Consider the following 18807-nt stretch of genomic DNA (forward strand, 5'->3'; position numbering starts at 1 on the left):
TGCCACAGATGTCTCAAGTTTTGAGGGAGCGTGCAGTTGGCATGCTGACTGCAGGAATGTCCAACAGAGCTGTTGCCAGAGAATTTCATGTTCATTTCTCTACCATAAGCCTCCTCCAACGTTGTTTTAGAGAATTTGGCTGTACATCCAACCGGCCTCACAACCACAGACCACAAGTAACCACGCCAGCCCAGGACCACCACATCCGGCTTCTTCACCTGCGGGATCATCTGAGGAGGGGGAGGGGTGGGTGCTGAGGACTATTTCTGTCTGTAACAAAGCCCTTTTGTTGGGAAAAAGTCATTCTGATTGGCTGGGACTGGCTCCCAAGTGGGTGGCCCTATGCCCTCCCAGGCCCACCACTGCCCAGTCATGTGAAATCAATAGATTAAGTCCTAATGAATTTATTTCTAGTGACTGATTTCCTTATATGAACCCAAACTCAGTAAAATCTTAGAAATTGTTGCATTCATGTTGCATTTATAGTTTTGTTCAGTATAGATGGTTGGTTTTGTAACTATTGGTTTTGTAACTAAAATATAAGACTTTTAACGCTTAAGTTTTCATGAACCCTACATAGATGCTTCACAAATGATTGATAAGCAGGTTCTACTGGTGGTAATAGTACAGGTTTTTAACACACTGTATTGTGTTGTGTTTGGTCTGTGTATAGCTGTATGCACGTGTGGACCATGCCAACAATGGGCAGCAGTGGTTAACCGCTGCTGTATTAACAGTATTTCTACTTGCACATCATCATATGCACATCTATCACTCCAGTGTTAATTTGCTAAATTGTAATTACTTCGCTACTATGGACTATTTATTGCCTTTTCACGCCATTTGCACACACTGTATATAGACTTTTTCTATTGTGTTATTGACTGTACGTTTGTTTATTCCATGTGTACTCTGTGTTGTTGTTTGTGTCGCACTGCTTTACTTTATCTTGGCCAGGTCGCAGTTGTAAATGAGAACCTACTTGGTTAAATAAAAACCTGGCATCGTGGCACTGACCAATTATGTATATTTCTATGGCACTGACCTGCGAGGCGGAAAGGGTGCCCACTTCGCTGAGGTAGGGGTAGAGCTGGTGGGCAGCGTCCCCCAGACTCAGGGGCTCGCCCCTCCTCATCAGGGCCTCTGCACGCTTGATGATGTCACGCATGCGGTAGATGAAGCCCTCCTGCTCAGAGGGAAGGATGAACTCATTGTGGACCTGAGGGAGTTAAATCAATCAGTCAATCAATCAGTAAATTAATCATTCAATCAATAAAACAGATATGAGTGAAGGAACAGTTAGATTTGACAGATTTGACGATTGAGACAAACACGGACACAGATGGACTAAGTTAGGGAAGAAAGAGAGGAATATTTTGAACGTGAGTAAACAATCATCTTCGCTTGTTGTTGACAGGATTTCATAACAGACACCCACTTAGCTAGCCCTGAAACATGGCTGTAGACTCCTAGCCGCTATAGGAGTCTATAGCCATGTGTCAGGGCTACCACTTAGGCAGATGGCTATTGGAGCAGTGAGTCGATAGCTTTCAACTAGTTTTGATACTAGTTTCGCAGGTCTTGAAATTCCAAGTGCATTGTACAGGTAACTGCCAAAATAAAGTGGAACATCAAAATAAAGTGTCTTAATAGGGTGTTGGGCCACCATTCTGCCATAAGAAATTTCATAATTTGGTGTTTTGTTGATGGTAGTGGAAAACACTCTCGGGCACCGCGCCAGAATCTCCCATAAGTGTTCAATTGGGTTGAGATGTAAGGGAGTGCGTAACTGGCGGCAGGAAAGTCAGGCGCAGGAGAGCAAAACTGAGTAATCAACAGAGCAGTTTTATTCATAAAACCACCGGAAACCAGAAAAACAAACAAATGGGTACAAAACCCGTTGCGTACCAGAGAAAACGTGCACATGCACTTACAATAAACAATCCCACACAAAGACATGGGGGGAACAGAGGGTTAAATATACAACAAATAATTGAGGGAATTGAAACCAGGTGTGAGGAAAAACAAGACAAAACACATGGAAAATGGATCGATGATGGCTAGAAGACCGGCGACGCCGAGCGCCGCCCGAACAATGGGGGCCTCGACCTCGAGTCGTGACATGAGATCTGGTGAATGAGACAGCCATGGCATATGGTTTACAGTGTTTTCATGCTCATCAAACCATTCAGTGACCACTCGTGCCCTGTGGATGGGGGCATTGTCATCCTATGAGGCATAGCCATGCTAGTCAAAATAATGGCCTGCCCAGCATTTTTGGGATGTTAATTGCTTAATTAACTCAAGACCCACACCTGTGTGGAAGCACCTACTTTTAGTATACTTTGTATCCCTCATTTGAAGTGTTTCCATTATTTTGGCAGTTAATTTTGCTTATGGAACCAAAAAAAGGTATAATACAAGTAATTTATCTCATTTCAAGACATTTTTCAAGATATGTTATACTATTTCATATTAAGGTAAAATATCTTGGAAAATATCTTGAAACAAGATAAATTACTTGTATTAAGCCTTTTATAGGTTAAAATAAGCAATCTGCCAATAATTTCTCTTGGTATTGTCACGGTTGTCATAAGAACGGGACCAAGGCGCATCGGATATTGAGTTCCACATATTTATTCCAAAGTGAAACATAAGCCAAAAACAATAAATCAAATAAACGAACAACGGAACGTGACTTCGTGGTGCACATGCACGAACACAAAATAATATCCCACAAACACAGGTGGGAAAAAATAGCTACTTAAATATGATCCCCAATTAGAGACAACAATTACCAGCTGCCTCTAATTGGGAATCATACAAAACACCAACATAGAAAATATAAACTAGAACACAACATAGAAATTAAAAACTAGAATACCGCCTAGTCACGCCTGACCTACTACACCATAGAGAAACAAGGGCTCTCTATGGTCAGGGCGTCACAGGTATGAATTATCACTCAATATAAGATATTTCGGCTTGTTTAGATTTCACTTTTTGCAGTGCACCAATGCAAAATTGTTCTCTCCGGTCATTTTCAGCTTGTTTTAATCCCATCAACTCCATGATGTGAGCAACTGCTATGAAGTTTTAAGAACTAGGGAAATGTTCCCCCATGACTGAGGCATATTCAATCAAAAACGTTAACCATGCTTTCCCAGGCCAAACAACATTCTTTCCAAAACTGTGAGAGATCTTGCTGGAATCCATGGTCAGTTTCACTTTCTTACACAGTAAACACTATTTCATTGATTGGATAATTAGATGTTATATTCTCAAGGAGCAAGCACAGTGTTCTTCTGTGTTCTCTGGGAAGTTACAGTTCTGCTTGAAAAAAGCCTGATGTTTTGTAACACTGGATGAGCTTACAGTAGCTCAGTGGATAAGAATTAGTTGAGTTGAAGATACGCGCATGCACGCACAAACACACAGTGCACTCACCATGACAGCAGCAATATCCTCCGGGTTGTCTCCGTCCAGGTCAAACTTAAAGGTCACCATCTTACCGTTGTGAGTCTGGAGCTGACACTCCACCACACGGTCCACTTTGTCAGACAACTGGAAGGACAAGGAGAAAAACAAGTGTTTATCCACTCAGAACACGTAGCCACTTGACAAGACCAAGGATGACTTGGATTGCAATCCTCTTTGTATGTGATTAATTCATGACAACTGCTAACTGACAGACAGACAGAGACAGAGAAACAGACAGACAGACATTCCATACCCCAGTGATTCGTAAGCGTGAGCGGGCTCTCCTCCTGAAGAGCTTGGTACCGGTACGTTTGTTGGCACTCTTTTCTGATAGGCCCTCATTGCCATCACTCAAGCCTGACGTCACATCAGAGGCATAGCTGTGGGGATAATCAGGAAGTGGGTTATAACAACTGACCAGGAGATGTAACACTGTCCTTTTATTATTGATAATACTAACTATTGCTATAAGAACACCTACACTACTACCACCACTACAAAAATGTTAACTACTAGCACTTGCAGTACCAATACAACTACTACTACTACTGAAAGTACAACAACAACAACAACTACTACTACTAATGTCTACTTCTAGTCTTATTTATACTACACAACTAATAATGAACTGGTTATTAATGAGGCTGTAGTGTATGACCAAACAAACCACTGAGAGTCTTCTAACTCCTATTAAAAGGTTATTTCCATCCCACCCAGCTCCCAGAAGGAAAAGCCTATTAAGACCATTGACCTTCTCCCCCGAGACCATTATGGATTACAGTCAGAAAGGCACCTGAAGGGAAGGAAGTGCTCTGATGCCTCTTGCTCCATTCTCGTTCTAATTGCACACAGGAAATGGGGTGATTGGGGGACGAGGGCAGGGGGAGGATGGGGGAGAGAGAGTGTGTGTGTGTGTGTGTTAGGTGAGTCACAGGAGAAAGGGAAGCACACTCCAATGGAGCGCTTTAAACAGACATTCACGTGGCATCATTCATCAAAGTGTTGTTCGCCATGTCAGACTCACTGGCTATTTCCCATGGGGATAGAGAACATGCTCTATAAAAGATCGCCTTCAAGTTCACACACACCTGTCCTGTTTTAATGGATACTACTGGAATTGTGTGTTAACTAAAGGTCACCATTTATTTATTTAATTTAACCTTTATTTAACTAGTTAAAAGCAGCAAAGTGCTTGTATAGTGGTTGTATACTTCTATAGTACATTTGAAATGTTTGTTCCTTTGTTGGGCCTTTGTTGTCTTGAATGCAACACTGCCATACACACATCACATTATACTTAGATAATGGCAATAAGGTGTGTGGTGCAGGCCTTTGCCTTTCTTTATACCCTTTCTTTATACCCTCATCATGGCAGAGGGGTTCTACATGTGTTTGGGTTACCTGTCGACAGGAGAAGAGAAACCACTGGCGTTTCCTGACTGGGGCATGATAGTGTTGGATACAGCGATACTCTGGGGGAGGGACAGAGGGTCAGAATTGTCTGTTGAGGTAGGGTGCTAAAATTACACACTCATGGCTATTCTGGGTATTAATGGCTTATCCACTCATCACTCTAATCATAAACACATATCCCCGCTATATAACTAGTAGGGCCCAGAAACCTTCCTGGTAAGGTGTTGTTTAAGAGTCCTAACTGGATATAACACATTTTATAAACTGGCTGGTTCGAGCCGTGAATGCTGATTGGCTGACAGCCATGGTATATCAGACCGTATACCATGTGTATGACAAAACATTTATTTTTACTGCTTTAATTACATTGGTAACCAGTTTATAATAGCAATAAGGCACCTCAGTGGTTTATGATACATAGCCAATATACTACGGCTAAGGGCGATGTCCAGTCACGCCGCGTTGCGTTGTGCGTAAGAACAGCCCTTAGCCGTGGTATATTGGCCATATGCCACACCCCCTCGGGCCTTATTGCTTAAATATAACAGTTATAAGAAGTCATGATAATTAATATTTGGACTGTTGAGCTCTACATACATAGAAATATAAACTTCAAGACCTTCATACATGCTACCTACCGAGGGAAAGCAGAGATTCGGGATTGGTGGAGCGTCAGGGGGAGGAGCCTTGATGGCCAGGGCCTCGATGCGAGGGATCTCCAGGGGCAACGGAACAGGAGTGATGGAGGAAGGGGCGGAGTTAACAGGAGGCTGGAGAGGGGAATCCCCGGGATCCTGGAAGCCAGAGGAGCTCAGGTAGCCGTCCATCTCGCAGTCGGCTGCCATGGAGACATCATGGTTAAAGGAAGGGAAGTGGGAGGGAAGAGACATACAGGCGTTAACATGTTATCAATCTCTTCTTTATGTCATGTACCCCTGACTGTGTTCAACATATACTGTAAAGGATATGTCTTGTCTGGAAATAATAATAATAATAATATTATTAATTAATAATAATATACTCAATGTTTCTTGTTATTTGATAATGAAAGAAAAATCCTAACATGTCCTGAGGGAGGGGTCCTTTTTGGGCTCCACTAACAGGCACCGTGAGGGACGGCTACATGGATTAGCAGGGCTCGAGAGTAACCACAACAAATGGACAGAGGCACAACTGCAAAAGATTAGTCTACTTAAGAGATATATAAAAAACACATGGGATCTACACAGGGCTATGTAGCACGTGCCCTAGGCAAAGTCTGTTGAGCCAACAGTTTCCAATACACCCTCCACTGATACCCCTTTAGCTGTACAGATATAAGGAAACACGTGGGCCCATGCACACACAGTGCAGCTGTGATACTGTAATACCGAATCCAGGGCATGAGCATGTCAGCAATGAATGTTTGAAGCATGTTTTGGCTAAACCTTCCACATATATCAGCGAGTATGTGCCTCAGGTACTAATCTTGAAGGTTGTGTGAGAAGCTCGACTGTACATGCTGTCTGTGGGCAAATGTGTAGCTTCAGGAGCTCAGCTACGAAACGACACAAGGTTGGGATAAATGTCTCTGCTATATATAACCATGTGATTGCACTATAGTGCAGCGGTTCTCAAACCTCTCCTCGGGGACGACCAGCCAATCCAGAGCTAGCACACCTGATTCAACTTGTTAACAAATCATCAAGCCCTTGAATAGATTAATCAGTTGAGCTAGTTCACGTCCGAGGGTCCCCGAAGGAGAGGTTTGAGAACCACTGGTATAGTGAGTGTATCCTCACATGTGGCAGAGGAGTAGCTGGCGTGTCTGATGTTGTAGTGCAGCCGCTGGTCTGCCTCCTGCTCCTCCGTCTCTGCTGTGAAGCTGGCGTTTATCCCCGAATCCACCGAGCCGTTAGCCACGGACATCACCGGCCTCGACACCGTCGGAGTGGGCGGACTCTGGTCAGGGGGTGACGAGACAAGGGCGGGGTTGGGCGGTTTGATGGGAAGGCCTATTTGAGGTTTGGGGGTGGGCGGTTCTGGCTCGGGGGCCGACTCTGGTTCTTCCTCAATGACAGTTTCCTGTTGTTGGCGCAAGGCCTCCTCGGCTATCCGGCGCTGCTTCTCCCGCTGCCGCTTGATGGCGGTGGCGCGGTCCCGGATGGCTTTGGCCACCAGCTTGTAGTCTGCCTCACAGACGAAGCCCAGCACCACCTAGGGAGAGGGGGGAGAGGATGAGGGATAGGGAAGGAAAGGGGGGTGAGGGAGAAGATTAGGAAGAGGGAGGGGGGAGGGTGAGAGCAATCAGTGAACTTGAGATCCACAAAATGTGAAAGGGGTACGGAAATCCATCAACAACCCACCATCTCCTGGGCCACCTCCTCGGGTACATCCTTGTAGAGTTCAAACAGGAACTCGATGGCGTTGTTGTCCTTGTACTTCCCATGCAGCTTCTTGGTGTCGTCCATACGCAGCCACAGCTTCAGGCCAGACTTCACCGTGTCGTCCTCCTCAGCCAGCTCAACATGGACGCCATTGTTCTCCTTGAAGAAGGTGTGTTCCAGCAGGTCTTGGATGGTGTACCTGGAGAGGCCACTGTTTTCTTAGTTCTATAATCCATTGGATATTACTGTATTTTCGCAGTCTGTTCTTTTTATAGTCATTAACTAAACATAAAAACAACAGTATTTAACTATAGGTGGGTGGATGTGGTGAGTTAGACTCTGTGCCACTTTAGACTATTGACACACAGCCAAAGGAGAGAGATGGATAGGTGTGTAATGTAATGTGCCCCCCTATTTAACAGCAGGTCAGGTATCATCTCATTAGAACCCCAGGGGGCCTGAAACCTGACACCATTAACGATGGTCGATGTGTGTGTCACCCAGTTCCCTCGCCATAGTAATGTGGCAACATTTGAATTATGTATGTCTGAAGTCGTTTCTCACTGTTATTTTTAGCTCACAACATCATTCGATCAATGCTTTGAAAGAGAATGAGAAATTAGAAAATTTAATCATAAAACTAATTTAATCATAAAACTGTTCTCGTCAGGGCATTTACACAGTTGTTGGCTGAGACTGATACAATTTATTTTGTTCCAATGTCAGTGCCCTTAGATTAATGTTGGAGAGAGAGCGACAAAGAGTCTAGACAAACTAGCCTGACAGGTATAATATCCTTTGTCTAGGAGGAACAAAACTGTCTGTCTAATGTTTTTCACACATTAAGAATACACACACACACACACTTCGACCTAGAATCTATCCAACATTTGATACCACACCCCCGCAGTGACAGACTGAATGCGGATGTCTGAGGTAAGGTGAGTAAAGAGAATTCCTATCTGATTACTCTACCTCTGGTCTGTATTTATGCGGATGCATCCCTCTATGATCTCTTTCAACTCAGGGACTTTTACTTTGAAGAAGCTGTCCGGCTTAATTCCCTGTGAGGAGAAAGAAGGAGGGGAAAAGAGGAACGGTTAAATATGTCACCGACGTCAATCACTCCACCATTTGGGAGAGGAGAGGACTGACGCAGGCAGAAGGACCCCTGAAGCAGAGTATGTGAGCAGAGTGGAGTTGGAGCAGAGCAGGGAGTGGAGCGTGCCCAATTTGACTGGAGTGAGGAGCGAGATTCCCAAAGGCTGGAGCGTCGGCCTTCGCGCCCGTTCCAGTAGAGCTCACTTCACGAGCTCAGGGCATGCCCGGCCCAGCATGCATTTGTAGTCTACTTGGGTGCTGCTATAACCCCTTGCTTTAGCTACTGTCATGGAGTTCCCTAAATATTTTAATAAAGAAACACACAGGTGCAAAATCAAGGTGACTTACAAAGATGAGGACCAAGAGCAAGAGAGGGAGTGTGGTGATGTAGTGTCCACAACTAAAGAATCATTGTGGAATCTGAAAATACAAATTTCCCGAAAGCATGATGGTGTAGGCTAATTATTACATGCATATGCTAAAAGAAAGGAATGAGGTGGATAGCTAATTAAGTGTGTCACTGTAGCAAAGTATTTCTAAAATAATAATCTGATCTCTTAAAGGATTCTTTCATTTTTGTTCCATTATCTATACAATAGGCCATAATTGATTTTGGCCCAATAGGCCTGGCATATTCCAACTTTCAAGGAACTTTCTGTTTTGATTGGGTTATTTTGCATAAAAACATCCCTGCCCAGCCAGGCAAGAGTATCCATAGTCAAGATCCCACAAATCACAATGGGGAAATGGCTACCTAAATATGATCCCCAATCAGAGACAACGATAACCAGCTGCCTCTGATTGGGAACCATACCAGGCCAACATAGATATATAATTCCCCTAGATAACCTACCCTTAATCACACCCCGACCTAACCAACATAGAGAATAAACAGCTCTCTATGGTCAGGGCGCGACAGTACCCCCCCCCCCCCCCCCCCCCCCCCAAAGGTGCGGACTCCGACCGCAAAACCTGACTCAATAGGGGAGGGTCCGGGTGGGCATCTACCGTCGGGGGCGGCTCCGGTGCGGGGCGAAGTACCCACTCCGCTCGTGGATACGTCATCGGAGGAACCGGACCGTGGATTGTCGCCGGAGGCACCGGACCGTGGATCATCGCCGGGGACTCTGGACCGTAGATCGTCTCAGGAGGTTCCGGACTGTGGACCGTCTCAGGAGGTTCCGGACTGCGGAACGTCTCAGGAGGTTCCAGACTGTGGACCGTCACAGGAGGTTCCGGACTGTGAAACGTCGCCGGAAGCTCTGGACTGTGAAACGTCGCTGGAAGCTCTGGACTGGGAACTGTCGACGGAAGCTCTGGACTGGGAACTGTCGCCGGAAGCTTTGGACTGGGAACTGTCGCCGGAGGCTCTGGACTGGGAACTGTCGCCGGAGGCTCTGGACTGGGAACTGTCGCCGGAGGCTCTGGACAGGGAACTGTCGCCGGAAGCTCTGGACTGGGAACTGTCGCCGGAAGCTCTGGACTGGGAACTGTCGCCGGAAGCTCTGGACTGGGAACTGTCGCCGGAAGCTTGGTGCGTGGGGCCGGCACTGGTGGTACCGGGCTGGTGACACACACCTCAGGACGAGCATGAGGAGCAGGCACAGGACGTACTGGACTGTGGAGGCGCACTGGAGGTCTAGAGCGTAGAGCTTGCACAACCCGTCCTGGCTGGATGTTCACTTTAGCCTGGCAAGTGCGGGGCGCTGGCACAGGACGCACTGGGCTGTGAAGGCGCACTGGAAACACAGTGCGTAGAGCCGGCGCAGGATATCGTGGTCCGAGGAGGCATACTGGAGACCAGGAGCGCTGAGCCGGCACAACCCGTCCTGGCTGGATGCTCATTTTCGCACGGCAAGTGCGGAGAGCTGGCACCGAGCGCACCAGGCTGTGAATGCGCACTGGAGACACAGTGCGTATCACCGCATAACATGGTGCCTGAACGGTCACACGCTCCTTAAAGGAGTGCGGGGAGTTGGCTCTGGTCTGAAACATGGCTCCGCCAACCACCCCGTGTGCCCTCACCCGCAAAAATCTGGGCGCTGCCTCTCGTGCTTGCGTCGTGGTTGCGAACCCTGGAGTTGTCGTTGATCCTCCTTCGCTGCCTCCGCCTGCTTCCATGGCAGGGTCTTGTATCTCTCCAATACTTCCTCCCAAGTCCAGGCTATTCTCTCCTCAACCTCCTCCAAAGACCAGAATGCCATCTCCTCCCGGGCACGCTGCTTGGTCCAGTTGAGGTGGGATTTTCTGTCACGATCGTCGATGGAAGGATCGGACCAAGGTACAGCGTGGTAGGCATACATTTTAATTTATTAAATGAATCCCGAAAAAACAACAGAAACGTAACGTCTAGTAGAGCTAAACAGCACAGTACCAAAAACAAGATCCCACAAACTACAGGTGGAAAAAGGCTGCCTAAGTATGATCCCCAATCAGAGACAACGATAGACAGCTGCCTCTGATTGGGAACCATACCCGGCCAACAAAGAAATAGAAAACATAGATTGCCCACCCTAGTCACACCTTGACCTAACCAAATAGAGAATTAAAAGGATCTCTAAGGTCAGGGCGTGACAGTCATGCATAAGAAAAGTCCTTAGCCGTGGAATATTTGCCATATACCACACCTCCTCGTGCCTTATTGCTTAAGTAAGTCACAGCCTATGTAGGCAATTTATAGACTATAATTATTTAGTACAACGAAATGTTGTTTAAATGCTGAGCGCTTAATGTCCCTGACTCCCTACCAGCCTTGTGTGTCACATTCGCAAATGCTTCACAATTTATTTCTTTGTAGCTATAGCCTTGAAATAATACAGCCTAAATAATAATTTTTGTTCCTTCTTAGTCTCTGCCTGGCGCCTGACCTATTTAGAGTGTTAATATGCTGTTTAATATGACATGTTGCCTATTTGAAATGATGAGCGCTTCTTACATTCACCTTTTCATGTTTATTAAAATACTTTTCATTCAAATCATATCAAATCATATCAAATGTTGTCACGCCCTGGCCTTAGTTATCTTTATTTTCTGTAATATTTTGGTTAGGTCAGGGTGTGACAGGGGGGATGTTTTTTTTTTTTGTCTTGTCTTGGGTGGTTGTAGTGTCTAGGGGGTTTTGTTAGAGTGTATGGGTTTGTGTTGAGTGTAGGTTTCTAGGTATGTCTATGGTTGCCTGACTGGTTCTCAATCAGAGACAGCTGTCATTCATTTGTCTCTGATTGGGAGCCATATTTAAGGCAGCCATAGGCATTGGGCTGTTGTGGGTAATTGTCTATGTTTAACGTTTGTAGCTGGTGTATGCACTAACGTTTGTAGCTTCACGGTCGTTTGTTGTTTTGTTTTGTAAAAGTGTTCGTTTTCGTGTTTCGTCTTCTGAAAATAAAAGAAGATGTATTTCTCTCACGCTGCGCCTTGGTCCACTCTTCTGCCTCATTACGACGATCGTGACAGAATTACCCACCAAACTCGGACCAAGCAGCGTGATAAGCAGCAGCAGGAGCAGCGCATAAAGGATTCTTGGACTTGGGAGGAGATACTGGAAGGTAAGGGACCTTGGGCACAACCGGGAGAATATCGCCTCCCTCGTGAAGAGCTGGAGGCAGCTAAAGCCGAGAGGAGGCGATATGAGGAGGCAGCACGGAAGCAAGGCTGGAAGCCCGCGAGTAAAACCCAAAAATTTCTTGGGGGGGCTACAACGGAGTGTGGCGAAGTCAGGTAGGAGACCTGCGCCAACTCCCTATGCTTACCGTGGAGTGCGAGAGTACGGGCAGACACCGTGTTATGCAGTAGAGCGCATGGTGTCTCCTGTACGTGTGCATAGCCCGGTGCGGGTTATTCCACCTCCCCGCACTGGCAGGGCTAGATTGGGCATTGAGCCAGGTGCCATGAAGCCGGCTCAACGCGTCTGGTCTCCAGTGCGTCTCCTCGGGCCGGCATACATGGCACCAGCCTTACGCATGGTGTCCCCGGTTCGCCTACACAGCCCAGTGCAGGTTATTCCACCTCCCCGCACTGGTCGGGCTACGGGGAGCATACAACCAGGTAAGGTTGGGCAGGCTCAGTGCTCAAGGGAGCCAGTACGCCTGCATGGTCCGGTATATCCGGCGCCGCCTGCGCTGTCCGTCTGCCCAGAGCCGTCAGAGCTGCCCGTCTGCCCAGAGCCGTCAGAGCTGCCCGTCTGCCCAGAGCCGTCAGAGCTGCCCATCTGTACCGAACCGTCAGAGCTGCCCGTCTGTACCGAGCCGTCAGAGCTGCCCGTCTGTACCGAGCCGTCAGAGCTGCCCGTCTGTACCGAGCCGTCAGAGCTGCCCGTCTGTCCCGAGCCGTCAGAGCTGCCCGTCTGTCCCGAGCCGTCAGAGCTGCCCGTCTGTCCCGAGCCGCCCGCCAGTCAGGAGCAGCCAGACCCGCCCGCCAGTCAGGAGCAGCCAGAGCCGCCCGCCAGTCAGGAGCAGCCAGAGCCGCCCGCCAGTCAGGAGCAGCCAGAGCCGTCCGCCAGTCAGGAGCAGCCAGAGCCGTCCGCCAGTCAGGAGCAGCCAGAGCCGTCCGCCAGACAGGAGCAGCCAGAGCCGTCCGCCAGACAGGAGCAGCCAGAGCCGTCCGCCAGACAGGAGCAGCCAGGGCCGTCCGCCAGACAGGAGCAGCCAGGGCCGTCCGCCAGCCATGAGCAGCCAGGGCCGTCCGCCAGCCATGACCAGCCAGGGCCGTCCGCCAGCCATGACCAGCCAGGGCCGTCCGCCAGCCATGACCAGCCAGGGCCGTCCGCCAGCCATGACCAGCCAGGGCCGTCCGCCAGCTATGACCAGCCAGGGCCGTCCGCCAGCCATGACCAGCCAGGGCCGTCCGCCAGCCATGACCAGCCAGGGCCGTCAGCCAGCCATGACCAGCCAGAGCCGTCAGCCAGCCAGGATCTGCCAGAGCCACCAAAGCGGGTATTAACTATGGTGGAGTGGGGGCCACGTCCCGCACCCGAGCCGCCGCCGTAGGAAGGCCCACCTGGACCCTCCCCTTCTGTGTCAGGTTTTGCGGCCGGAGTCCGCACCTTTGGGGGGGGGTACTGTCACGCCCTGGCCTTAGTTATCTTTATTTTCTGTAATATTTTGGTTAGGTCAGGGTGTGACAGGGGGGATGTTTGTGTTTTTGTCTTGTCTTGGGTGGTTGTAGTGTCTAGGGGGTTTTGTTAGAGTGTATGGGTTTGTGTTGAGTGTAGGTTTCTAGGTATGTCTATGGTTGCCTGACTGGTTCTCAATCAGAGACAGCTGTCATTCATTTGTCTCTGATTGGGAGCCATATTTAAGGCAGCCATAGGCATTGGGCTGTTGTGGGTAATTGTCTATGTTTAACGTTTGTAGCTGGTGTATGCACTAACGTTTGTAGCTTCACGGTCGTTTGTTGTTTTGTTTTGTAAAAGTGTTCGTTTTCGTGTTTCGTCTTCTGAAAATAAAATATGTATTTCTCTCACGCTGCGCCTTGGTCCACTCTTCTGCCTCATTACGACGATCGTGACAAATGTATTGCTCACATACACTTGTTTAGCAGATGTTATTGCGGGTGTAGCGAAATGCTTGTATATGGTTTGGTTTCAATACTTCAAAACCAAATGGTAGGTTCAGGTAGCCACAAAAATAGATGGGTGTTGGTTAAATTGTGATTTTAATGAATGGAGCGAATTTGGAGAGGCAGTTTTTTTTTCTGTGAGAAAAAGAGGTTTTTAGTGGAGCGGTTGGAAAGGACGTGGAGTGCCGAAGTGGTGGACAAGCACTGCTCCATGAGCGATGAGCGGGATAGCCAACCGCTCAACTCCGCTCACCTACTCTGTCCTAAAGGAGCCAGGGTGATACGGGAGTGAGGAGTGAGGGACAATGTGGAGATTATTCCCTAGCCTTCCCTACACCACTATGATGGATGGAATACTTTATAAGTGTGTCTCTATGCTTCAGAGACACAGTAGATGTACATCCTCTATTCACATTGGTAGATCTCCTGGGGAGAATACCTTTAAATATGAAATATATATATTATAAATGTCTAAATGGAGTTAAAGGTTTCGTTGTTATCAATAACTTTAGGTCGTGATGTCATTGGTAACAGTTGCCCGGACACCCTGCCCAGGGGCACAATGTCAAAAAACAGGGTGTTCCCGTCAGAGACATTCTCTGTGGGCCATCGTCATAGAGTTCAGACATAATGGAGCATGGCTATGCACACAAACAAACACGAACAAACGCACGCACCAACGCACACACAAAGAGGAGGGTTTGACTGTGTCCCAACTCGTTCACTGTTAAGTTTCTCTCTGAGTTCTACGGCCAGTTAGAACTAAAGTTCAAATGTGGTGAGAGAGTGGTGGTGTGTGTAAGAGTATTGCGGTGCTAGCCTGTTAGCTAATGGTTTTGTACACAAACACTCAGGTCATGATACATAATGTCCAAACCCATCGAGAGCATGCAGGTCTGTGTGGGTGCAGAGCACTGAGTACTAACTACCATGTGGTTTCCTAAAGGGCAGTCAGCTCATAGCTCATGTTTATTTGGTTTAGACACAAATGTTCAGTGACATAATACAAAATGTACAAAACCATCTAGAGGATAGTGATGGGTATAACAGGTGTCCATACAGTAGCTGTCGTGACCGGATACAAATAGAGCGAGACTTCCTATGGGGCTGTTAGCTAATAGCTAACGTAGCGTGAGCATGAATACCAAGCAGCAGTCAGATACTCACTACATAGTAGCCTTAGCATGTGTGGCGGTGAATACAATGACTGGGTTACACAGGTAAATGGGATACTTCCTGTAATGCTGTGTGTTAATGCTTAGAGGTGATGCATGGCCAATATGCTCTTTAGGTTTATGAGGTAACTATCACCAGACACAGCGCAGGGAGTTCCGGTAGGGTGAGAGAAACAACCAACAGGGCTGTGTCCTACTGAACAATATGCATGAACAAACACATTCACACACTATAAAGCCAATGTCACACACAGAACCACACGCGTATACAGACACGGCCACATCACTAGACCACAGGTCTTTTCTGTGAAAGGATGGGAAACATGGTGTGGGTGGAAAGAGGATAAACGCTTCAAGAAGAGGTTTTACCACAAGAAACGATTGAGTCATTCTCCCCTTTGAAGCTTCATGAACAGAACACGCAAGTCTAGCGGAGGAGATTAACACATTTCATTGAGGTGATAAGTCTCCCCGACAGAGGAAAATACCACTATTTCACAGTCTGTCGCCTCCATGGCCTCCACAGATTAAACAAGGCCTGGAGGGTCAAGGTCTGGAGTTACTGAGCGGAAAAGCAAGGTAAACCTCCTCCATGTAAAATGTACGAGGCGGAAACAACAAGATGATGGCAACGAGATACGAAATGGGAAGCCTGGTCCGCGTTTATCACACACACACACACACACACACACACACACACACACACACACACACACACACACACACACACACACACACACACACACACACACACACACACACACACACACACACACACACACACACACATAAATCGTTTAACACAGAGCACAGAGGGTGAGCGGAGTTGATCACAAGGTTTTCAGCAAAAGGAACCTGTCTGCACAAAGTGAGTGATGTAATGCAGCTTGTTTTTATTACATAACTCCTCAAAAAAAGACTATAAAAACCATGTGACATTATATTGGATTAAAGAACACAGTGGCAAATTTGTGGAGGAACTTTAAGTTGCTCAACCGGTTCCATGTGACGAATAGGGTGAAATACGTAGCAGTAAAAATAAAATATTGGAGAGGACCAGTGTGATTTGAAAAATGTGTTTTTTTCCCGGTGGTGACGAAATGCCCTCTTTTCCCACTAAAGTGAGGGGAGGCAGCGGGACTTACTAACGGAAAATGGACTCTATCGAATTCTCTGGTGTTATCCGAGCAGATAATTGCAGCGTAAGAGAAAAGGGAAGGGAAAATACATAATAACAAAACAAACAAGACAATCTAAGCAACAAAAATGTAGAGAAAAAAAAGCTAAATGATGTCCGTCTTAATGGCTGATATGAAAACCATCTGAAGACATGAATAAACCCTTCAGTCTTTAGAGAGGCTTAGGGAGGAGTCACAGAGCCTGCTCTGTACAGTGGCTTTTGTTGGTCGGTGACATCAGCCTCTAACACAAACAAACAGTGACCTTGTGTAATGAGATGAAAAGACTCCATTTTCCATTGTGCTATAGCTTCTTGACTTCTAGCACTCAGAAAGCCCTTTGAAAAATAGCTTGATGTGGATGCTTTAATCTTCTCACGTAAAATAAATAAATGACGATCAAATTGAAAATGTTTCCCATGGAAATACTATGACTTGATGACTGAAGTTTTATGAGCAGACCACTGCAAAAGTTATTGCGCTACTGGCCTTTTTAATACAAAGCTTACAGGCTGGCTCCCTGCTGCTAAAACAAGGGTATAATGCTAGTGGTTCTGAGATCAAAACTAGAGTAGAACCATAATCTATCTCAGTCAGGGAAACGTATGTACATGTATGAAACATGTGTGTGAGGATATGGGCCACAGGTCTGTGTACACGTGTACACGCATGTTCCTTATAACATGATTCAATCACACAGACGGATAGAAATGAGACAGAGAGAGAGAGACAGAAAGAGAGATAGACAAAGAGAGAGACAGAGAGAGAGAGAAAGAGACGGGGAGAGCAAGAGAGAGAGAGCGAAAGAGACAGAGAGAGACAGAGAGAGACAGAGAGAGACAGAGAGAGAGAGACAGGGAGAGCAAGAGAGAAAGAGACAGAAACAGAGAGAGAGACAGAGAGAGACAGAGAGAGACAGAGAGACAGAGAGAGAGACAGAGAGAGAGAGACAAAGAGAGAGAGACAGGGATAGCAAGAGAGCGAGACAGACAGAGAGACCACTAAAACAGCGAGTTTGCCTGAGACGGAAAGCATTAATTGTGTGAACTACACGGCTACTCTAATTATGCACACATGCATAAATGTGCACACACAGAGACAGAGAGAGAGATAGACCGAGACTGACAGACAGAAAGAGAGAGATAGAGAGAGACAGAAAGAGAGAGAGACAGGGAGAGAGAGAGAGAGACAGACAGAGAGAGAGAAACAGACAGAGAGAGAGAGACAGAGAGAGAGACAGAGACAGAGAGAGACATAGATAGAGAGATAGAGAGAGACAGAGAGAGAGAGAGAGAGAGAGAGTGAGACAGGGGAGGTAGAGACAGAGATGCACTTTTTCCTCTACTGTGAGAAATACTCCCAAATAAGAGTATCTTTAAAAAAAAATCTCAATCAATTCCCAACCTCTGTGCATTTACCAACAACATATAGCTGGGAATTATTCCGGTTGAGGGAGAAACCGCAAATATTACTGCCAGATATGTATATGACTGCCATAGTCTGAGGGACATCCCATGACCATTAATTATATGTACTATTATTATTACTACTGAAATTAACTGTATTTTATTATCCTCATTGCATTGCACTGTATTTACTGAAATGCTGTACCACTATACTGCTTTGGCAATACCTACCAATTGTATTTCATGCCAATAAAGCAATCTGAATTTGAGAGAGATAAACGTAGAGACTGAGACAGAGAGAGACAGAGAGAGACAGAGACAGAGAGACAGTGAGAGTGTAACGGCTTTCTTCCTGGGATGAAGGAGAGGACCAAAACGCAGCGCGGCTAGTGTTCAACATGATTAATAAAGAATAATAACGTGAACACTACAAGCTACAAAACAATAAATGTGAAAACCGAAAACAGTCCTATCTGGTGCAGAACACAAAGACAGGAAACAATCACCCACAAACCAACAGTGCAAACAGGCTACCTTAATATGGTTCCCAATCAGAGACAATGACAAACACCTGCCTCTGATTGAGAACCATATTAGGCCAAACAACAAACCCAACATAGAAACACAAAACATAGAATGCCCACCCAGCTCACGTCCTGACCAACTAAACAAAGACTAAACAAAGGAAATAAGGTCAGGAACGTGACAGAGAGAGACAGTGAGAGAGAAAGCGAGAGAGAGTGAGAGAGACAGAGAGAGAGAGAGAAAGCGAGAGAGAGTGAGAGAGACAGAGAGAGAGAGAGAAAGCGAGAGAGAGTGAGACAGCTAAACTGAAAAAGAGAGAGATGGCGTGACAGAGAGAGAGACAGCGAGACAGACAGAGAGAGACAGTGAGACAGAGAGAGACAGCGAGACAGAAAGAGAGAGACAGAAAGACAGCGAGAGAGAAAGAGACAGCGAGAGAGACAGTGAGAGAGACAGCGAGACTGACAGAGAGAGACAGCGAGACAGACAGAGACAGCGAGACAGAGAGAGAGACAGCGAGACAGAGAGAGAGACAGCGAGACAGAGAGAGAGATAGCGAGACAGAAAGAAACAGGGAGACAGAGTGAGAAACAGCAAGACAGAAAGA

At 46.8% G+C, this 18807-nt stretch overlaps 1 protein-coding gene across 1 annotated transcript in view; it reads right to left on the reverse strand.

Annotated features, from left to right (window-relative positions):
- Positions 1-18807, reverse strand: part of LOC120037298 (serine/threonine-protein kinase WNK4-like) — a 75342-nt gene that overhangs the window by 10693 nt on the left and 45842 nt on the right. The window contains exons 6-13 of the mRNA XM_038983467.1: positions 8235-8323; positions 7239-7458; positions 6675-7089; positions 5532-5731; positions 4882-4952; positions 3734-3860; positions 3448-3564; positions 1046-1219 (exon numbers count right to left, since the gene is read on the reverse strand). Coding sequence (XP_038839395.1) covers positions 1046-1219; positions 3448-3564; positions 3734-3860; positions 4882-4952; positions 5532-5731; positions 6675-7089; positions 7239-7458; positions 8235-8323 — 1413 coding nt within the window. The remainder of the gene's footprint in view (positions 1-1045; positions 1220-3447; positions 3565-3733; positions 3861-4881; positions 4953-5531; positions 5732-6674; positions 7090-7238; positions 7459-8234; positions 8324-18807) is intronic.

Source organism: Salvelinus namaycush, chromosome 3 (assembly GCF_016432855.1).
Source record: "Salvelinus namaycush isolate Seneca chromosome 3, SaNama_1.0, whole genome shotgun sequence".
NCBI classification, from domain to species: domain Eukaryota; kingdom Metazoa; phylum Chordata; class Actinopteri; order Salmoniformes; family Salmonidae; genus Salvelinus; species Salvelinus namaycush.